The sequence below is a fragment of the Eulemur rufifrons genome, chromosome 17, assembly GCF_041146395.1.
Source record: "Eulemur rufifrons isolate Redbay chromosome 17, OSU_ERuf_1, whole genome shotgun sequence".
Lineage (NCBI taxonomy): Eukaryota > Metazoa > Chordata > Mammalia > Primates > Lemuridae > Eulemur > Eulemur rufifrons.
The window spans coordinates 65,808,795-65,832,745 of NC_090999.1; the positions used below are offsets into that span (position 1 = coordinate 65,808,795).

Below are 23,951 nucleotides of genomic sequence, written 5' to 3' on the forward strand. Positions count from 1 at the left end.
GGTCATTTTGGGATTCTAGCATTTAGAACAGGGTCTGGTACATTCTAATTTAATACACTGAATTGAATGAATGAATGTTGAGCTTGAGCCAAATATCCAAATGTTAAGCTTGAGAAGAACATTATTTAGCTTTGTTGTTTTCCTGATTTTGAAAATTTATTTTTTTCAGGAAAACAGTCATTCCAAGAGAAATAAGTTTTATTACTATACATCAGTTTGGTAATAAATAGTATTAAACTAAATTTTCTGGTGGATATTAAGCATTTTTAAATTTAAAACAATCTTTCAAATTTCAGTGGGAGCCAACACCTTAGTTTATTTTAAAAACATACTATTTTGATGAATTAATAATGTTTACAGGGTGCCAAAAGCTATTGTATAATTAACAAATTAGCAAATATCTCTATTGACATAGGCAATGCAGGATTGATTATTTTAGGTAACTTGTTTGCCAGCCAGCTTGTCTGGGACAGAATAACCAATTTTTGGATGATTTGTGTATCTTGCTGCTCTTTTTCTTTTACTTTCATGTCTACTTTTTCAGTTTCATTGGAGTACAGCCATTTTATTTTTCTTGTAAGCTGCTAGGAATGTTCAGAAAAGGGAACTTATAATTGGTTTAAGTCAAAGTTCTGAACATGCCTCTGTTATCTTCCTTATGAGGATTAAATGAGACTGTGCCTGGTACATGGTACATGCTAAAAAAAATGGTAGATGTCATTAGCCCTTCTGTGTTTTCACTAGGCCAACAGTTTCAGCCCATATCACAAATTAGAATCATTAGGGCCTTATACAATACTGGTGCCTTGGCCCCACCTTTAGATGCTTGGCTTTAGTTGTTTTGGGGTTGATTTGGGCACTGGTGTTTTTTAAAAGCTCCTTGGGGACTGTAACATGCAGCCAGGAGGAGATTATGCCTCTAGGTTCTATTAATATCAAATGACCAGCACTAATAATTCTTATGTCCTACATTCTTAGATATGCATATCTATACACGTATAAATAATCACGTAACTAGTGCCATACATCAATAGTAGTCTCTGTGTAAACTGCCTTGTAGTCATTTTGCCCTCTCCATCCTCTAACCCAGAAGGTAATTCACAGCCTATCTGGAGATGCAGTTATCAAACATTTTGTGATTTATAATGTGACTCTCTCTACTTTTCCAAATATAAAACTTACACACACTCACATCCTCATTCATTCTCTCATTTTGTCTTTTGAATTCGTTTTTAAAACTGCTATGTGACATACGTATTTAAATTAAGTGTTTTCAAAAAGTACCCAAAGGATTTAATAAAAATCTTTAAGATTGACCAAGATATCTTTAGGATTGGCTGACCCCAAACTAGAGATGACGTGTTTACTCTTTCATAACATTTAGTATCATGCCTTGAATGTAAGAGAGAATGGATGAAAAAAACGGACTTGAAAGTGTTATTTCTTGGAATGACAGATGAAAACCTGTAGACTTTTTTAAATGAAAAAATTTAAGAATAACTTTGAAAATGTTATTGCTTTAGAAAAAATAAAAAGAGATGGACCACTATTTATGGCAGATCTGAACGCGAACCAACATTTATGACCTGAAGTCAGTATGAAAAATATAGGAAGTTAAAAAAAAAAAAAAAAAAGAAAATAAAAAATATATAGGAAGTCTGATATACCACTGACTTTAACAAAAATAATGGCCTGATTTATACTTAAGCTTGTGATTATAAGGTAACTGATCACAGTGAATACTTTACACTTTCATATCCTTTAATGCAGACAAGTGACTGATCTTGGCACACCCAGTGACAGAAAAAAGTAGAGTAATGAGGGTAGCAAAAAGTATACAGAGCAAGACAAATTCTAAACTATTTAGTAGGCAAAAATATTCTGGCCTATACAAACCAAAGACCAACAGAAGACATTGTACAACTTCACCTATACTAACCAATGAAAATTAAGGCAACAGTTTAGGTGATTCAAGACTAAAAATAAACAACCAAAACTTCTTGCCTGTTTTTTAATGGAATTTCAGGGCAAAATTTGGTTTGTCCCAAATAAAGATAATGCCCACATTTCAACTAGTTTTTAATCAAATGCTTAAAACAAGACAATTTAACTTAATCTTCAGGAGTTATCAGTATATTTCACATGCCACTAATCAAAATGGTCCTGAAATTTCCCGATCTCAACAAGGATGATAATGACCACAGCCTTTTTAAATTAATTTTTCAACAAGAAGGTAAGCAGAAGGACCTCTCTCCAGCTGTCCTCACCTGTTGCAGAATTGCTCCCAGCGAGTTCTTGTCTTTTTGATTGACGCCATCTTTTTGGAGTCTAGCAAGCAGCTCAGGTTTCTTGTAGGCCTTCAGGGCCAGTAAGTGAATCACCCTGTCCCTATATGGCCGCTGAGAGACACTGCTGCTGCCATGTGTCTTTCGAATTGTATTTGCAGGGTTCATGGGGGTTGACCTTTTCCTCTCAGGCACTGCATCTGAGATGGCTTGAGGTGCTTTCCGAATTTGCACTCTTTTCCCTAAAGTCCAGTGGAAAAGACATTGTTACACATTTGCAAGTTAGAATATAACAAGCATCTCAGTTTCCAAAACTCGGACTTAGGTACCACTTCATTTCTGGAGGGAGTAATAGCCACTTTATTTCAAGTTTTACTTTAAAGAGACATGCAAACAGAAATCATTTTAAATAAATGGCCTAAAATATGAATTAGGACTTTTTTTGATAAAACCATTTCTTGGAATAAATATGTATTATAGATGTATTTTGGCCACTTAGCTACATATGGATAATAATTAGTGAGACAAACTGTTAACAACAGATTGGGTATTTTTAGATTATAGGTTATTTCATGTTAAATGGAAATAAAATAATTTCCATGCTCACTTGTGCTATTTACAGAACTTAGATCTTACACAGAACCTAAATCTTTTAACCTTAAATAAATATATGCCATTCATGCAAAGCAGGTGGGAATATAGTGAGCATGGTGAATGTAAGAAATATCTGTCAGAGCTCAGAACACACTCCTGGCTGAGCTGGGGCATTACCTTAATAATTTCACAGATTCAGAAGCCACAAGGAGGGGGTCAGGATTCACTAGTGATATTCTTTTTCTACATGTCACGACTCAAAAAAATAAAACTAATCAACAGAACAGTCTCAGAGGGCCAGACAAACAGATCTACCCTCAGTGGTGCTGAAGACTATGCAGGCAGGTAAGTTAGATGGCGAATGGGAAATGGCACAGGGGAGGCCTTCACACCGCTACTGCACGAGCCAGTGCCATTCACGTAGTTAACCCATTTCCTGTTCAGACTGAACACTGACACTGGCAAGTGGCTACTTCTAGAATACATGTGGGCTGAAGGGACCTGGATACTAGTGTATAGGTGCAGCATTCCTTGCGAGGAACAGAAAGTAGCATAAAACTGTGTCTAAGACACTCATTTTGATTTCTGAGGTAGAGTCTTTTAGCCCATGTAGTACACATTAAGCACCAACTCTATAACCCCCGGGTTAAAGAGGGGAAGAACTGGTAATGACATACAGTGTGGGGACTACCTTAGGAATAAGACTAGCAACTAGAAATAATGGATAAGTAAAAGCAGCTTCTATAAGCTGTGGTCTAGGGTGAAAACAGTTTACTGGGCAAGAGCTTTACTGAATAGTAATTCTGTCCATGCTGGGCTCCGCAGTCCTTGTCAGAGAGCCTATTTGTTTTGTCGTCATCTTACCTCCAGTTAGGGAAAAAGGATGAAACCTTTCTCAGGAAACCTCTACCAGCTGGTATGTTTCTTTACTATCTGGACACAATCAACTGCAAATGTCAAATCAAACTACTGCACAACAAAGGAACTCAGTATTAAGGGGATACTGCCTAATGATAAGAAAACTATTCAATCACATTTCGAGTTTTAGAAATAGATTTAAATCTGGTTTCTGTATTTTTCGTAGAGATAGCTGGATGTCAGATGGGAAAGAAAATAATATTTATCATGCACCAATTATGTGGGGGGCACTGTGCTAAGAACTTCATATATATTATCTCATTAAGTCGCACAGTAACCTGAATGTCCCCATTTCACAGATAAGAAAACTGAGGGCTTTAATGGGATATACTCAAATGCTAAAATGTTCACTTAGCATTTGAGAGGTTCTGTGATTTGATTAATACCCAAATTTTCCTACTTGTACTTCTTTGCAAGAAAGCTTTTATAAACAAATGTCTAATGCTTGCTGTTGTTTCATGTTAGGCTATAACCTGGATGAGGGCAGGGTTGTGGCAGGGTTGTGGCTGCTTTGTCCACCAGCAGACTCTGAGTCACTATTTGATGACTAAGTGAATGACAGCAAGAGAGTAAGTCAGCAGAGAAGCAGGAATCAACACTGTCCACATTTTCCCACATTTCTAAGCTGCAGGAGTGTGAACACTGAAATTTCCAATATGGCAAACACAAGCTTTCCAGTTCTCCATTTCTCAGTTGCAGTGGTGTTAACAAATATTACCATTCCTTGAAATTTTAATAGGAATTTGTAAAAAAAAAAAAAAAAAATTAGGGTCAAGGTCACAAATGTTTAGAAAATGGTATGAATTTCACACTCCCTTCTTTTTTGTCAAGTCTTGCAACAAAGAAACCCATTTAACTCACTCTTTTCCAAACCAAGCTGACTGTGGATGCTGTCTCTCTCTCTCTCTCTCTCTTAATCTTTCCACCTTTCCCAACCCCTGCAAGGGGCATGTGCAGAGAATGTCTTTTAGCTAAGCTCTCGCACACTAGGACTGGTTATTTAGAATGAATTCAAGCCAGCAAGGCCAAAAAAATATAAATAAATAAAAACAGAAGTGACAGTATTGCCACCATGTTCCAGGTGCCCTACCTCCTCTGTACCTCTGATCTACCTCTGATCCTTGTCTCTGGAGGTCTCCGAGTCTACTGGGCTTACCCCCATCCCTCCCAGGAGCAAGCACAGGGCAGACAAATGAGGGAGGCTAACTTTGCCCTTCAGAAGGGTATAAGTATGATGTTTGACAAGAAATTAAGAGTCTGATCAGGGAGAGGACAAGGACAGAGTTGGAGTCTTACCTGAGGCCTAGTGCTAGGCTATCACCTCCCCATGAATCCCCCACCCGCAATACACTCTCTTCACCCTTTACCTCATTTTAGAAAGCCAGTCACAGGAGAACCTATTTCATTCAAATGCTTGAAGGAACAACCCAGTCACCCGGGGCCACTGAATTATACTCAAAGATCACTTGCTCACTACCTCCCATCCCTTTTGTTCCTATTCAACAAGGAAGGAGTCTTCTGGTTTAAGGAAAGAGAGGCTACAGATGAAGAAAACATCAGTGATATAAATATTTATAGAATTGAGATGCTAAGGGAAGAAAAAAAAGTAAAGTAGGAAAATGTCAGGTTTAAAGTAGGCAGAAGAAAGGCTTATTTTTATTTTTTATATTTGCCTCAGAAAAGCCCTTTTAATAAAGCCTATGGGAGAACCTAATTCTCTTCCCAGACCCAACTGCTAATCAATTCCCTGGGCTCTTTATATAAACAGCAGCAGTGGGTCCAACAGGGTTGAGTAATCTGGGACTATAACTGAATCGTTGTTTCATAACAAGGAGTCCAATTCTAGTTTCTCCATTTAATAAGAGATGGTAAAATTATTTATCCCTCAATCTAATGGCAATGAGTAAACAATCTGAAGGCAAGGTGTTAAAACAGTCCTTTAAAAAGCGGAGGGACCGCAGCCATCTTCTGCAGTTGTTTTTCTGTTCTGTGGAACCTGACCAGAAGCCCTGGCAACACAGACCTAGGGATTTAAAAACATCAACAGGCCTGTGACAATGACGTGACTCTGTCTTGGTTAAATATGTAATTCACTGCAATGAAATCCATCTCTACCATTTGGCATTTCTGATTACTTTTTCAAAAGGTTTACTGCCAAAATATATATACCCAACAGTCACAAAATGTTAGAACTATAAAGCACCTTAAATGTTAATCTAGTTCAAATACCCCTTCTTTGACATTTGAGAAAATTAAGATGTTAAATGATTTGTCTGGTCATTCAAACATGTGCTAACTCATCAAAGATAGGGAGGGTGGCGGTAGAAGTTTGGGAAATTGGAAACAGAATCCTAGAAATTAGATCAGTTGGGTTATTTTATACACCTAAATAAATATTAGTACATATAAAAATTTGCAATTCAATAAAATTCCAGAATTTAGGTAGGAGTCAGTGAGCAAATTTAAAATACTGGTAAACTGGAAGTGCTGGTGATTAGTGATTTCTTTTTTCTAAACAAAGGGTTGATTATAACAATACAATAATGTTCATGACCAATATAAATGTCGTGACTAGAAGTGGAAATATTACTGCAGAAATAACAATGTTTTCTAAAATAATAATAATGTTAAAGCCTTTCCTTTTTCACTGCAGGCAAAAAGGTTTTGTTTTTTTCAGCCAACAGGAGGGTTGCAGAAGCTCATATTCCTGGGTAACTTGGCCAGGTGACCCTAGGGGCACAGTCTTCCTACCCTTAAAATGGGCTTGTGCCTTCATTCAGCTGGCAGAGGCCTGGCATCATACTACCACAACACAGGTGAGTTTTTGATGTCATTTTATATGATACAGTCAATAAAACTAAAGGGGTATCCCCTACTGTTTTGAGGAAAGCACACAGCTTGTTAATGAGGCCATACTTATATCATTTGCTATTTGCTGATACCAACAACTTAACAAGTAAAATGGAGAAAGAATCATAACCCTCTTCATACGGTGATTATGAGATTCGGGTGAGTAACTACATGCAAAGTGCTAACCAGCACCTTGTGTATAAGCAAGCACTCAATAAGGGCTGGGTAATATTAGTATTATAGAGTAACTGACTAACATTTTAAAGAACTGAATGAAACAGAGTTTTCAAACACTGAAAGAAACACGAAAATACAAACGAATCTACCTTAGAAGAAAAGAAATACATCGGAAAGGGCTGGCCGCGGACAAGGTTAAAAGAAAAAGATCAAAACAGGACACAACATAGTAAAAAATCAAACCATCAGAATACAAGAGTCTTCTGCTCTTCTGCTCCCCTGCATTCAGAATTGATTGGACTTTTATTAACAGTAGCATGCTAGGTTTTGAACTTTAACGTGAAGAACTGAAGGCAGTACAGAGGAGAGTAATAAAATAATCAAAAGGGTTCGAATACAGTCTATATTAAGAAAAGTTAAAAGGAGCTGGGGCTATTTGACCCAGAGAATAAAAGACTGAGGAAGTTAATGACAAGATTTAAGAGCAGAGAAGAACACTGTGCTGTGACAATGAGCGGCTAGAGCCCTGAAGACAAAGCAGAGAGGAAAAGACCAAACAGAGTGCCCAGGGCAGCAGAGATCACCGCAGGGCTCCGAAGGAGGGTGTATGTGGAGAGAGGGCAGCCAGCTCTTCTTAGAACAGTGAAGATGTAATCTGGTTCACATGTAAACTTTGATAACCTCAAATTTCCTGTGGTTACCTCCAAAATGTATACAAATTATTTGTAGTGCCATAAGGAACCTTGCAAATTCTAAAATACCCAGTACTGTTAGGAAGTTATGGTCTGTGGGATTTGGGGTATTGAAAAGTCTGTTGCGTAAGCTATAAATGAACTGTACCTGACCCTACCCAAACAAGCAAAAATACATGAACATGGGACACCCACGGATCACTCAACAGAAAAGTACAGTCATCATCACTGATTTTCAAGCTTTGGAATAAATCAAGGTGAGGGTTTTCCACTAGTTATACTGGGCAGGGAAGAAAATCATTTTGGTGGTTTGGGTCTTCTATTCCTTTGTCAAACACGCTAATTTATAAAATGGTGGTATTGGACAGAGTAAAGCAATACTTTCAAAGCTACAGGGACAGATAATTTAGTTTGTATTAAAATGTAAGTGCAGCAGATCTTGTGTGTTTTAAAACTAATTTGAGATTGAGCCTAGTGGCTCAGAGAAAGAAAGCAGGCTGGAAGTTGTTACCTCATTCAGCAGAAAAGGGAAGGTGAGAAACCCCATTGCTGACAACTTACGGAGCAGGGAACTGAGCCCCGTGGGTACAGATACCCGGGGAAGCCATGAATTGTTGTTAAACCAAACTAAATGTATCTAAGCTAAGCACCAAGTCCCAGGAGCATTGGCTTTGTTCCAAAGAAAGACACTATTATTAAAGACACCAGTGGAGCTTTTCAAAGCTAAATGTATTATAGCTGGTTCAGCAATGGGAGAATACAGAAGCAGAATTATATCAAACCTTGGAAAGATGTTGCTTAAGGGATTTGGTTCTTCAAGAGACTGTTTTTGTGAGCATTTAAGTTTCCAAATTAATGTCCTTTCATCATTTACTATAGAGTGACTTGTGTTATTAAACTGACTAAGACTGAAAGATCTCATCCTCACACCTGATAATTCCTTTCTATTACTGTTAACAATGTGAATTGACTCCTTAAAGTTGTTAGGGTCACTATTCATAAAAGAGAGACGCATCTTGCCAGTATGGCCTTACTTCCCTTCAATCTAATGGATGTTTGAGTGAGCTGATGATAAAAATGATAGGCGTGGGGTAGGCTCTTAGTTAACGGGCAGATGAGGTTGAGGAACACAACTGAGGTCCCAAAGAGGCATCACTCTAATGCTCTGCTATAAAGCTTTGCTATAAGCACATTTTGTACTTCTGCAATAAAAAAAAATCCTTATTGTACAAAGATCCTCTGAAAATGTAAGCAAAACCTGCAACAATGAGGTTACCAACCCATTAATTTTACTAGTAGATTTTATTGTAAAAATAGCCTTACAAAAAGGCAAAACAAGAAACATACTGTCCATCACTGCAATTACATCATCTAGTGACAAAGAAAATGGTACCACTATTACAACTTCGTGCAGTAACATGACCAGATCCCGGTTTTATAAAATAATAATAAGTAGTCAACAGAAGATTCAGTATTTAGGAAAGCTGTAAAACTTTAAAATCTCTTCCTCAATTTACCAGCAGTCTGAAGAGCACAAATGACCTTTTTTTGACCATGTTATACAAAACGTTCTGAAAACTAATTTCTATGTTTTCATTCAGTTAATATTACCGGTATTTACCTACAGTGATCTTGAATTACTCCAATCAATCATCAAGAGGGCGAAAGATATCTATACAAACCTACATATGGTCCCCCGGGTTTGATAACTTTTGTGCTTCGGTTGCGGGATTCCTCCTCTGCCTGGGTCATTCTTTCTCGTGTCATCTGATACGAGTCATTTGTTGCACACACTGTAATTTTATCTTGTATAAATCCCAGGCAATTGAGCTGAGAGGCTCCGGAGCTGTCAAGACAGTGGCTTTGTTAGAGATGACCCTCATTTTGCACAATAAAGGCAAGCAAAAATTGTATAAAATCCTAAAATCAGGAGCCCAAATATAAGCTTGCGAATCAATATTAACTTTTAAATGTAAAGATTATTTGATTATATTTAAGTTCCTCTTCTTCATATCACATTTTTTCCTATTCTGAATATAATGGATAAAATGAGCTTTCGGAGACCAAATCCATAAAATTTTGAGAAAAAAAAAAAATCAGTACTTAAAGACAGAGCCCCAATGGACATTGTAGCTCTACCTTCATTTAATAGTCAACTGTTTTTAAAAGTTACCTACCACTGGTATGAGAAATGTTAAAAAGTTTACTTCTAGTGGAACCACAATATGCATGATTGAAAACTGACTAGATGAAATGGGCCTGCCACATTTTGTTTTAATGAGGTATTAATTTTAAGGCTAAAATACTAACAAACATGAGAGTATACTTTTGTATTATTACTCCAAAGTTCCTAAAAATTTGAAGAATTTGTATTTACCACTTTGTTAAGTCTCTGTAAGATGACCTATTTATATAGCAAAGGTTGATGAAAATGCAAGTGATTTTTGCAGAAATATTTTTATAAAAAACTTTTATTGAAACAATCATGAATATTAACATGGACCCAGAAGATGAGTCAAAGTAATATGTTAATATTAGGACAATCATGGTAGTAGTCGTAACTGGTGTTTTAAAAAGAAATTATGATGGCCTTAAAATAAACTAGAATATAAAAGTAATAAAAGTGACACTAGAGTTCCTAAGAAAAAAAGGTTGATGAAATTTTTGTAAATTTCTAATAACTGTCTTTACAAATGCTATTGTTTAAAAATCAGTTCATTTATTTCATAAATACTTATTGGGCAGGGACTGCATGCTTGGCAATGTGAGAGGCACAGAGGCTATAACAGGGACTAAGACAGATGTGGTCCCTGCTTCAAAGAGCTCTCTGTCTAATGGGTGACAAGGATGGGCAAACTGGAAATTACAACACAGTGTGACAAATGCCAGGGAGCAGGGGACTCCTAGGAAGGGTACCTCACCTGGACTTCCTAGAGGAACTGATGTGTGAGCTGATGTAGAAAGATGACTGAACAAGGGGGAGTAAGGACTAAAGGGTTCTAGGAGGATAACCAACCTGTGCAGGCCCAGGGCGAGCAAGGAGCAAGGAGCAGGTTTTCAGATTGGCCAAAGAGAGCAGGAAAGGACAATTAGAGATAGGGCTGAAGAGGGAATGAGAAGTAGGTCACACAGGGCTCTGGGGGTCATGTTATAGATTTTGAACTTTATCCCAAGAATAACAGTGGTTGAAAACAGTGGATAGGAAATACCTCATTTGTATTGTAGAAAACTCAGTCTGGATGGAGAACAGATTGGGAGGAAGGGGGACACAAGAGGGAAAGCAAAGAGACCAGTTAGGAGGCTACTGAAGGATTACAGGCAGGAAGTGACGGCATGAATCAGAGTAATGCAATGAGAATGTAGAACAGGAGTTAGATTCCAGAGATAATGAGGAGGCAGGACTCACAGGATTCAGTCAGTGGTTAGCCACAGGGGAGAGGGGAGGAGGGATATTAAAGATTATGCCCAGGTTGCTAGGTAAATGGGCTGCCATTTATTGAAACACTGAACACAAAATGAAGGGCAGGTTAGGGATAGGGTTGGGAGAAAGAAAATAAGTTCAGTGTTAGAGATGGTGACTTTGAAGGAATGAGGAGGAAGGGGTCTCAGGAGGGAACCAACTGTGAAGAACACTAATATTTAGCCAACAGGAAGAAAAGGCGATCACATGAGACTGAAAAGCAACAGCCAAAGAGGAAGCAGGGAAACTGGAAGAGTACTGTGTTAGGGAAGCCACTGGAATAGAATACTTTAAGCAGCAGAGAGTGGGCAACAGTACGAAACACTAGCAACAAGTGCAGAATAACAGGGAACCAATAAGCATCCACTGAATTTAGGGGCAAGGGGGTCATGTCCCCCTTGGGGGAGCAGTTTCAGTGGAATGTGGTGATCAGTCGTGGTGGTGGGAGCTGAAGCCAGACTTTGGGCTGGGAAGTGAGTGTGAGTGGTTGTTTCTGCTTTTTATTTTCTTTTTTAATGAGATAGGCTTTAAGCATGTTTGCTGAAAAACCAGTGAAAGAGGGAAAGGAGGGAGAAAAGGGTTTAACCCCCAGGGAAGCAGGATGGAGGGAGACTGGTGGGAGGAAATGACTGCAGTAGAGAGAAGGTCTGGTGGCAGGAAGTTTGTATTTTAACATCTCTCCCCATTATTTACTAAGTAATTTGAATAGTGAGAATAAACTAAACCTATTGCCAATCATGATGAAGCTCTTACTGCTTGAGGTTTGGAAACAGATCTTCACACAAAAACAAAATGGAGCTAAACCCTGCAAGCAACAAGGTACTCCCAAGTTTAGGACATATGTGTATAAATGTTCTCTTAGTGTTTCTCTAGCCTAGCTCACTGTTTCCCACAGAGTGTGCATTGCTGTATGGTATATGCCCCAAACTATATTTTCACTAAGCCTCTGAATGGGTAGATTTAAGGGATTTTTAAAAGGTAATTTTGACCATGAGATTTTCTCCATTTTGTATATGAAAAAAGTGAGGTTCTATAAGGTTTTAACATGTAGTTAAGGAGACTAGTTAATCCATACTTATTGAATATTTATTTACTGAGCATCTATTTTGAGCTCAGCCAGCATTGTGACACTAGAAAAAGGGCATAAGAAAGCCCCTGCTCTTGAGGAGCTCGCACTATTGTTGGAGAGACAAGGTCCATGGGAAACATAAAAATTAAATTGAATAGAAAAGGTGGAGCCAGATTAAGGACAAGTTTGCTTGCCAGGCTGAGAACTTGGAAGTTTGAGTCTTTTGTTTTCACAGTAGCAAATTTCAATTTACACCCCTACCACACCATTTTATAAAGTGCCTTGGATCATACTGAAGGGATACTAATACATTTGCCCCAATTTTCTCACAATAACTGTTTCTGTTCTCTTGCTGCATTATGTATAGTTTTGCAAGTGACCTTAAAAACTTCACCAAACAAGCAGGATAGAAATAAACATACAGGGTATTTATGATGTAAGGGCAAAGTCTTATTATTAATACTTATGATGATATGACTAGTTTTGAAGAAGGGATTAAGTTCCTTGATAAAATTCCTAAGGGGACATAGCTCCATTTGATGTCAAAATGTGCTCACTGTAATAAAATAACTATCTAAAGACAAGCAGGACAGACAATGGCACCACATTTAGAAACTAGCGTGCCCTGTGGTGTGTAAAGAATACTGGGCTGGGAGTTAGAACTCATTGCTCATTTAGTCCAGCCATTAACTAAGCAGCTGTGTAACTGTGGACAAGTCACCTGTGAAATGAAACAGCTGACTCACATAATCACTAAGGACCCTTATACTTGGTGGTTCTATTATCTATCACAGTTCTGTTCAATATAACTTTCTGCAATAGTGGAAACGTTCTATATCTGTGCCGTTTCCTATGATGGCGATATGTAGCTACCGAGACCGTAAAATGTAGCTAGTGTGAATGAGTAATGAAATTTTAAAATTTTATTTAATTTTTGTCAATTGAAATGTAAATAGTCACATGTAGCCAGTGGCTACCCAGTGGACAGAAAAGTCTATGTATATAATCTATAATATATGCAATTCATGCCAAAAAATATAAGTTTGAGGATAATTTTCAGAAAGCAAAATTAGTATACACTCTAGGAAAATGGTAGATTAAGATAAGACAAACAAAAAGTTATTTAGTTATCTTAAATGGGAGGATAAATTTAGAACTCATTCTTTCAGTGAAGTGTCTTATTTTGCATCTCTGCCTCCTGTGCCTATTTCAAACGTAGCTTTCCTTCCTCTTTCTTCCACAGCCAGCAAGTGCTTGCAAGTTTCAAGTACTGCACAGATGGGCAATGGAGATGGACCGGGCTGGGGTGCTTTGGGCCAATGTCAAAGCCTCACACACTGAGGAAATGAGAGAGACCCCAACCTCCCCTGTCTCTATGCAGGGGCAGAACAACTCTCCCCCTACTCAAGGGCCCATTCTTTAATCAGAAACAACCAAAGCAAAGAAGAGTAAAACAAGTGGCTTATTGTTTAGAGGATCTAAGTAGATAAGGGATCCATGGTACACTGGGGTGTGAGTATGTATTCTTGTCTTCTTCCCTTTTTTTTTCTTTAAATCAGGAGAAGTGACTGCTATACTGAGGTTAATTCTAGTTTCCATGCTGCTGTAGAATAAAAATTTTTTAACAATATACCTTAAAACAAGACTTGACAGGGAAGAAGGAAGAGGATATGTGAGATGTATATTTTTTCCTCCTTGAGTGTGAGCCCTGAGTATGTCATAGACACTCTTATTTAAATGCAATGAATAAAACCTTTTTAAAAATCCTCAAAATTGTCCTTAATTAAAAAAAAACTCCATATTTCATAGGTAAAACATCTTCTGTACCTTAAAGGCCCCACAAGGGAAAAGAATCTTAGAATTTTTGTGGTTGTATCCCAGTGACAAATATAGTTTCTAGTATATATTAGGTGCTTAATATTTTTTAAATAAATAAATGAGCTCTGCAATTCAATTTAGGAAATATGTATGGCATGATTACTATATGTTAATATTTTATTGTTTGTTTTTTAAAAAAACCCTCTTAAAAAATTATTTTCCCTTCAGCATACCTTGAAAAGTACTTACCTGGAGAATGTTTGCTGGATGCAGTCAAAGCTGCCCTGTGGGTTGTCTTTGCCCACATTTGACAAATAGAAGTTAAAGTTATGGACTTCATTGAGGGGATCATTTTTGGGAATTTTGACAAGCTAAAAGGGTGGGGGGGAGAAGAGAAACACCTCAAGTTATAAATCAAAGATCTTATGACTGACTTACTAATTTTTCAAGTGACAATCATTTCATACCCAAGCACTTGTGATATACATCTTTACAACATTTAAATGACCAAAATAATTCAAGCAATCTGGCAAGCACGCCTGTAACTTACCACATTCTTATTTCTATTTTCTACCCTTAAGTGTCAGTAATCACTTCTGCTCGGTAGTTTCTATTCATTTCTAAGAGGAACCCTCTTCATTTCAAGCTAGCATGTGACTACAGTTTATAGGGAAGAGTTATTAATGAATTTGCTAAAAAGCTCTTCCTCCTTTGAGCTATGTACGTTTTGTTTTTGGCTGACATGATTCCCTGCTGCATCGCTTCTGGATATTTAGGTGGTCTCTGAGATACCGTCCCTATCCCAATCTTTTGCTCGCTTAATAAAAACACATTTCAGTTCTTTCTTTTCTGAGTAGTATTTCTGAAGAAGAATAACTAGCAGCATAAGGTTAATGCCATAATTACATTCAGAGAAAAAAATGTGGCCGGGGTGTTTCTCCTTGCCTGATGAGTCCATTATTCATCCTCGTGTTTATGGAACAGGGTCAGCAGCCTACAGAGATGATTCTGCAGGCCACTCCCAGGCTGAGCCCCAGGCAACACTACAGAACAGGCATTGTGTTTTCTAGGCCTTGCTCAAGGTCTAGTGTCCCTACTAGATGGGAAGCCCTATGAGGGAAGGGAGAGGGTTGCTGGAGATGACCGAGGCCTGAATCAGCCACATTTTCTGGCACATGGTCAAATCTCAATAAACGCATGTGAATAATTGGAATCTTCTCACTGCCTTTCAACTGCTTCCCCTTTTCTAGCACCTGAAACCTTTCTTTCCTTGAGTCTGCCATGGTGTTAGATAATAATTTAAAAAGGATTTGTTAGTAAGAATATAAAATACAACTCTCCACCCTCCAAACACACAATCTTAGTAATTTAGTAGACAAGTAGGGAGCCCCCTCCTCATTTTTATAATTCTCATTTATATTCCCCCAAATCTGTGCTTTCCATTATCAGAAGATGACTCAGTGCTAACTGGCTGCTAAGTGTGTGTATGTGCTCACGTGTGCATGCACATACACACACTCATGACTGTGTTAGCGAAAAGAACTGGAGCCATCAATTTCCAACTCCTCCTTCTCTCCTACCCCCAGAAAAAAGTGTAAAAAAAAAAAAAAAAAAGTTAAGCAGAAAGACAATTTGGTGCAGTATCTGGCACATAGGAAACATGCAATAAATATTTGTTGAAGGGATGAATGAACATGGAGAAGAAACAGAAAGTCAAAGAAAAATGTCTTTTCACAGAAGACTCAGAACACTCAAGGAGAACTTGAAATGTTGAGTTCCACCAAAGATGCTGCGTATTAGATAATATTCCATTGAGCCTCCGTCATCCATGAATTTAAACTATCTTCGACTCCCTGTTTTAAATTAGTCTCAATCCCTAGAATAACAAGTTTCTGCCTTTATTATCTGTGGGGGCTCTAAAGTTATTCTTTAATTATCCAAATTTTCCCCAGCTCTAAAATGCTGTAACTTTGTGAACAAGTCTTAATTTACTCTCTAGGTAGGCACTTATTAGGCTGTCTTACTGGTGGTGTAAACTGAATGCCTACTTGGCACACACATGCTGGTGACTTCCTAATCCTACAGCAGTGAGGGCAGACAGAGCAGCAGCCAAAGGAATGCTTGCATCAGACACAAAAGAACGTAAGTCTAGCTGTAACAGCACTCACTGATGTCTGCTCTTTTTTTTTTCGGAGAATAGTAGGATTCTGCTAACAGAGAAGGGATGTGCAATACAGCCTAAAGCCTCCCTACTGCCTAGGAGAGGAGGTGGACAGGTAAGAAAGGCGTGGACACCTGAATAAAATCCCTTCCCCAACCATGACTCACTTAACTTCCATCCATCTTCCCCCTAACCCTGCATCTAGATCTGCAGAACCTGGTTGGGGAGATTTTTATGGTGGCTGAGACTCCATTTCAGGCTTTGGCTTCAGTTTAGGTCTAAAGTGTTCTTACCCGTGCAGCTCAGGTTTGGGAATACAGTAGCACTTTACCATCAGAGTGTGAAAGATCATCCCATTTGGGAGATTCTACATTTTTAAAAACTAGAATCATATAGTTCTTTCCTAGTTTTCAAGAGTAACTGAAGTCTATAATGAAATTCTGCAAATGTTCAGCATTCATTGGAAATTGTTAACTTAATTACTGGAGTCATTTAGCTCAGATGTCTACTTAACAGAGTACTATAGGAAAGCTCTTAACAAACCTTTATGTTACTTAAATGTAGGTTTTTCTTTTCTCATCCTCCAAACTGCCAAATTGTCCAATCCTCCAAACTTAAGTAACATTTATGCTTTTTAAGGTGAAAGAATTATCTCTCTATACATTTTTCCGCTTTATTTTTAAAAACATGCACACATGCAATTAGAGTCTAGTCTAAATTTGAATAGCTCAATAACAAAAATGCTTGTGTAAATTAATTACTACATACACCCCCTCAAAGCATTATGGTCTGGCCTGATGGTAGACACAGAAGACTTTCATAATCTTTTTTTTTTTTTTTTGAGACAGAGTGTCACTCTGTTGCCTGGGCTAGAGTGCTGTGGTGTCAGCCTAGCTCACAGCAACCTCAAACTCCTGGGCTCAAGCGATCCTCCTGTCTCAGCCTCCCGTGCAGGTGAGACTACAGGTATGAGCTACCACGCCCAGCTAATTTTTCCATTTTTTATAGAGACAGGGTCTTGCTATGCTGTTCTAGCTAGTGTTGAACTCTTGGCCTCAGGTGATCCTCCTGCCTTGGGCTCCCAAAGTGTTAGGAGTACAGGCATGAGGCACTGCTCCCAACTTATATTCTTGTTCTTTAAAAGTCTCTTGTTTTTTTTTTTTTTTTTTTTTTTTTTTGAGACAGAGTCTCACTCTGTTGCCCGGGCTAGAGTGAGTGCCGTGGCGTCAGTCTAGCTCACAGCAACCTCAAACTCCTGGGCTTAAGCGATCCTACTGCCTCAGCCTCCCGAGCAGCTGGGACTACAGGCATGCGCCACCATGCCCGGCTTAAAAGTCTCTTGAATAGAAAAAAAGGCATAGACTTAAAAAATATGGTCATGACTAGAATAGGAAAGAATCAGATTAAATAGAAATAAAGTCTTAAAAAATCATATATAACCCATGTTATGTACCCACTGAAGTATTCTAAAGATCATGTTACATGTAGATTGGAATAGTGGTTCTCAACAAATGGCAATTTTGCCCTCCAAGGAGACATTTGGTCTGGGAGGGTGCTATTGGCATCTAGTGGGAGGCCAGAGATACAGCCAAACACCCTACAGTGCACAGAATAGCTCCTACAATAAAGAATTACCCAGTCTGAAATGTCAGTAGGGTCAGGGCTGAGAAATTTTGGATTAGAAATAGAAGTAGGTCAATCCCTAACAAGAGAAGTTAGAACTCTAACCTCATTGATTTCTAAAAGTCAATGAAGAAGTGGAAGAAAAAATGGTGTCTTTAAAGCAATATGAGTACCTGTTTTATTTCAAATGAAAGGAGCCATTTTAACTTATTTGAAACACGTATTCTAGTTTTATAACTTTGAATCAAAAGAAATTGTAAAGCAAATAAGATAAGTACACATTGGCCACATTTAGAGAATATTTAGCGATAGAGAGAATGTGAAGATTAAGTTTCTACTACAGATTAACTTCTGCAAATTTTCCTAAGTATCATAAAGCCAACAAATAAACAAATGGCTTAATGGGAGCTATAAAAAAATACTTTTTTGGAACACCTACACTTGATATCAATTTTTTTTTAAAAAAAGGTCTTGAAAAGACCATAACTTACTGTGAACAAACTCAAAATAAGAAAAGATCATTTCAGGATAAAGAAAGTGCATCTTCGTACAGTGATAGTCTCTGAGAATTCTGTTCCTCTATTAAGTTCTAAAAACCTTGTTGGTAATAACAATTATAGAAAAAACTAGCATAGTTTTCGGCTTAAAAAAATACAGAGTAACTCTTATCTGGAGAGTGCTTTTAATCCCTACCATTCCTCCTTATTCTTACATATACCACACATAGTAAAATTCCCAGGCTGTTAACTATCAGTGACAAACTATCTCTGGCCTCAATTCTGTGGAAGATAGTACGATAGCAATACTTCACAACAATCTTTCCTTCCCACTTGTAACACCGTGGGTGTGTGTATACAAGCATCATGCCGACTGGTTGGGGCAAGCATCAGGGTAAATGGTGTTCACTTTGGGACCAAAGGGTGAATCTTGATACATATTATGGTGGTTTTTTTTTTTTTTTTTTCCTAGCTGTGGAACTAAGGTGGAGGGTGGAGGCTAGGGAATGAGGCGACATGGAGACCAGGCCAATCTGAGTTTCTATATTGCCTTTCCTCAGTGGTTTTCAGAGTACTGGCAATATAGATGGAATCTCAGGCTTTGTGAGAGCAAGATGTCGCCTGACAATTTTTATATCTTTAAAATTTCAAAAGCTTAAAATTACACGGTCTATAGATTTGTATATCTAATTTCCTGAAGATGGTACAAGTTAGATACAAAGTTTATTTGTGTCAATATCCATGTATACTCTTAAAAATGAAATAGGCATACTAAGTAGCATTGAGGTTCATAGTTGGTAAGGCTGTGTTAACAGTTTGGCCCAAGTGCAGGAAAGCAGGAGACTCAATGGAAAGAGCAGGTAATGTATGTTTTGGGGCAGGCAGGGGAGAGGGGCCTTTAAAACAAAACTATGGGGACCTCAGAGTGGACCAGAATCTGTGGGACTGTTGAAAGCCATACCGAGGGTGGGTCTGAGACCTGATCTAATCTAGAACCATTTCAGAGAGCTAGAGTTTCAGAAGAACTTGTGGATACACATCACTCTCTCTGATATATGGAAGCCTATACCACATCTTATCTAGATAGTTAATCCTTTCTTTCAAAATGGTTATGAAGTATTTTCTTAAAAACTAGCCTTCAAATTTATGGAATATGAGGAGGGGGAAGTAAAAATGTACTGACTGCTATTGGTGTGCCTAGGGCCAGCTTTTGAGGACTGGGCTAACCACCTTGGGAAATCAATTCTGAGGCTTGACTTAGAAACAATCATGGAAGAATATCCTCTTGTAAGATGGACACTTCTCAATTTTAATTAGAGCGTTTTAAGCTTGTCCTACAGGTCAGTGGAGATAACTTTTTATTTAGGCACTCATGATCTTGAATTTTTAACTAAATACTTTAAGGAAAAAATATTTTAAAAGTATGAAAAGATTGTGATTCCAAACAGTTTCTTATTCAAGATGAAGGATATAAAAATATACTACCGTGTCTCCGCAACTGGAAAAGCAGATTTTAATTTTCATTCCAAAAATGAGAGACTGAAAATCAAAGGTTTAGGACCACAATCCACAACCCTCCTCCCAAACTCCAGTCTGTCTTCGATAAAACGCTACAAAGAAAAAGTTTCAGGAAACTTTCAGACATTTATAATTAACGTAAATACTGTATTCCAAGATGTGTAAGTCAAAGTTTCTAATTATTCTGAGATACAAGCTCAGGCATGTGGCAATGGAATACTGTCTGAAAGGTCATTTCAACATCAAGTCACGGCCCTCCTATTTACATAAGGATCTAGGGCAGAAGCACAATGTGCACACTGCTACAACATTCTCATACAAGTACACTGACATCTGTTCAAAAGCTGTTGGTACCTTTACTGCAGAGGTTTCCTACCCTTAAGTCAAATACTTTCCACTCAATGTTGGATTGAGGTATATATTAGATTAAAAATGGAACCAGTAAGTTCTACTTTTTAAAAATGCTTTGTTCTTTTGTGGGTATTACAAATGATTTAAACTTAACAGAGCTCTTCTTTGATAGTAATTCTAAGAGCATTAGTGTCCAACCTTTTTTACTAAGGTGATTTGTAAATGCTCAATACGATAGTCATGAGCCAGCAGTCTGATATGACAATTCCTGGTCTTAAAGTAGACCCACTGGGCTCAGAGGACCAAGATCATATAGTTTAATTTCTTCTTTGTATAGATTAGGGACAAAGAGACTCAGTTACTTTTTCAAGGTTATGGCAGTACTTAAAATTGCAATCCCTGCACTCCCAACCCCCTTGCCCTGCTCCCTTGCTATGCTCCCCGGTTGTCTAAAACATCAGTTACCTTGTAACATTTTACATACTATGTTTACGGCCTTTCTCCCTCCACTAGAATATAGACTCTGTAAGGACAGAGGTTTTTGCCTGTTGTGTTCCCTCAATATATCACCAGCACCTTGAACGGGTACATGGCACAAAGTAGTCACTCAATACATATTTGTTGAATGAATGAAAATGTTGATTAATGCCTGAGCCATGCCTAGAACTGAACTGGTTGCTTTCTTTCCACCAGCATTTCCAAAGCATGCCAAAAAGTTTCCTTATGGAGAAAGGGGATTCTGTCCTCAAAGAAATTTAGAAAATGCCAGGTTAAACAAAATGACTTTCTTTGTGGAGATCCTTTCACACTGAGTAGTAGTTTTCCAATTTGTATGATGTCAGAACACACCTCCTCCATCCCTCCAATATCCCAGGAGGCCAGCCTGTCTCTTAATATTGCTTGACTAACATATCAATTATTTAACTATATATAGGCAGTGTATCTTGGCTTAGATATGGATAAAACTTGCTGTAAGCATTTAAATATTAGAATTCTCTGTCGTTCTCAAATTCTTTCCAGACTCTTGATGATTCTGTGATTTCCTAACAATCTATAAAATACATGCAAATATATTCTCTAGAAATATATTTGCACATGCTATTCAGGTTCTACAGTTTAGGGGCAGAATAGTCTAGAATCAGAACAGAAAATAGGAACCACAACCTGAAAACCACAAGTACTATTTTTTCAAACTAGAGCTGCAGTTATGACTTTAGGCCCAACATTATGGGTTTAGGGATGGGAAAAAAAAAAAAAAGCCTCTCAGATCAGCCCAGATATGCAAACCAATGCCAGTGGGTGGAGGAGTAGGAAGGGAAGAGTACCCTTCCCTGGCAACAGAAAAATTGAAGTATTAGAGAAATCAGTAAGAGCTAAATATTCCTACTGACAGGGGGTAGAGAGGGTCCAACACATAATAGAAACATTTGAGTTTTCCATATGATAGATATTTTACTGAGGAGTATGAGTAGCACAAAATGCCAAATTTTTCTAGCACAAAGAGAAATATTGACAGTTATCAAGAAAATTCAGGTCATATAGCAATTAACATAAATAATTCAGGACAAAGTAAGTCCATTTATTTCCCTGCATACATCTTCTTTTGCAAGATGGAAGAAAGGAAAAAAGTAAAGTAGAATAGCTTTCCTCACTATTCTTCATATAGCTCCTCTAGATCTAGTATTAGAATTTCTTAAATAGTTCTCGATTAAAGAGTTGCGCAGCCCAATACTGAGATTTCTTATTTACTGTTACTTCTGTAGGATATAGTTTTATTAGAAAAATCATTCCTGAGAATTGCATTCTCATCTCTAATGTATTCTTCTAAATTTATAACCATTTTGAAGAAAACATCATTGATGGCAACATTTCAAAACTAATTTTAAATGAAATTACAAGTAAGCAATAACATATATAGAAGTAAAGTACTAATTTTAAAAAATCAGATACACCTATACACTCAGTTGCTATATAACTGAAACTGAAAAAAGTACCTTGGGTAGTTTTTGGCTCTCTTAATATGGCTTCTCTATTAATATGAAATCTGCCTTCTAAATGTTGATGTGTCTGGTAAAGTGACACTGATTAATTGATTCATTCATTTAGTTCATTTATTCCACAAATATTAACTAGGTGCTACTGTACCAGGCACTGTGTAGACTTTTGTGACATATTAGTGAATAAAACAGACAATGATGCCTGCCATTGTGGCACATATGTATAGAACTGCAGGAGCGAGATGATGGTGCGTAGGACTAGGCGATGGGAAGAAATGGATGGACTGGGGTTATATTTTGCAGCTAAACGCAGCAGGATTCCTAAACATACTGAGTATGATGAATGAAACAGAGAAATTGAGGATGACTCCAAGGTGGGTTGCCTAGAAGAGTGGAATTGTTTGAATATGTGTGTGCGTCCAACACACACACATATAGACATATGTATATATACTATCTTGGATGTGATGATGAGCATCTTCATATAACTGAGTTCATTAACCAGCTATGTGTACTTCTTATTTTTAAATACTGTATGACTGACCAATGTTGGTTTCACCAGCAAAAAAGGGGTTTCAAAGTGAGTTTTGTTATGATTCATTTTGCAGCTTCATGGCTAAAAATTATTTAGAAGAAACCAGGTGGCTGTGTATGAGTTGGTTGGTGGCTGGGTATTTCCAGGGAACAAAAGGAGATGACAGTTACTGAAAGGGAAAGATAGAAATAGCAGATAGTAGAGTTACTGCATCAGGAAAGAGGTATATAGACTATGGAGCATGAGAGAACAGAAAACTTGTGTTTAAAAATGAATGCAAAATTGAGCCAAATGCAAAAGTGGCTTTTGGAAGAAAAGTGAGAGAGCTATCAAGAGAATTTAAGTAGTTTGTTCAAAATGTAGTCACAATTGGACTAAGCCACAAGCTCTTTGGTGGCGAAAACTAAAACCTCCCACTGAGTTCAGCGATTCTTATAAAACTATATTTTATTTTTATTTTATTACCCAGTCCTTCCCAAAATTTAAATATACTCCATAGAATCGAGGCTCATATAAACTAAATTATCATCATATCCCAAACCTCCCACTCTCCCACATTGCCTATCTTTCCGTTAATAAGCCACCATTCATTAAGTTGCTGAGGTTAATGCGGAGTCAACCTTGACTCTTCTCTCTCTTGTACTACCCCCCCCACCTCTCAACATCCATTAAGCTCTCCGGCTTTTCCCTCCTAAATTATTTCTTAAATGTATAATCTCATCTGTGATCTGCTTTGGCTCAATATCACCTCTTGCATGGACAACTTGACTTTCAGCCTCCACTTTTGGTCCCCTTCTCAATCCCATTCTCTGATCATTCAGTTTTTATCAAAACTATTCTTATAAAATGCCAGTCTGATCATGTCAGTACCAAGGGTCATTTGTTTTTCATGACTCCCTACTACTTATCAGTAGTAGGTCTAAGCTCCTTAATAGGATACATAAGGTTCCTTCTCAACAGACCAGCACTCTTGTTGCTAAACAAGTTTAACTGGGCCTCACCCTCCACCTTGTATTTTAAGTTCCAGTAGCAATACTGTGTCACTGGGTTCCAGAACACACTGCTCTTGTCCCCTCTTCTTATCTTAGTACATGCTAATTTATCTTTAAGACTCAGCTCAGGAGTTCTTCCCTCAGGGAGACTTTGCTTCCCAGTGGGATGGGTTAGAAGCCCCTTTTCCTGGCCTCCACAGTCCCCTCACCACTAGGAGTTCACCTCTATTGCCTGCACTACACTGTACCATAAGTACTTGTTTATGTGTCTTTCTTTCCCACCAGACTGAGTTCTTTGGAGGCAAGTACTGTGGTCTTGCTCACTTTATATTTATCTGGAACTACAGTGAGTGGATACTAAATAAAACATTTATTGGATTTATCTGAAAAAACTTGAAACTAGATTAAATTCAC

The 23,951-nt window shown here is 37.8% G+C and overlaps 1 protein-coding gene across 1 annotated transcript in view; it reads right to left on the reverse strand.

Annotated features, from left to right (window-relative positions):
- The window catches only part of ELL2 (elongation factor for RNA polymerase II 2), a 78,522-nt gene that overhangs the window by 17,622 nt on the left and 36,949 nt on the right, over positions 1-23,951 (reverse strand). The window contains exons 3-5 of the mRNA XM_069492170.1: positions 14,113-14,234; positions 9,199-9,362; positions 2,268-2,527 (exon numbers count right to left, since the gene is read on the reverse strand). Of these exons, the coding sequence (XP_069348271.1) occupies positions 2,268-2,527; positions 9,199-9,362; positions 14,113-14,234 (546 nt within the window). The remainder of the gene's footprint in view (positions 1-2,267; positions 2,528-9,198; positions 9,363-14,112; positions 14,235-23,951) is intronic.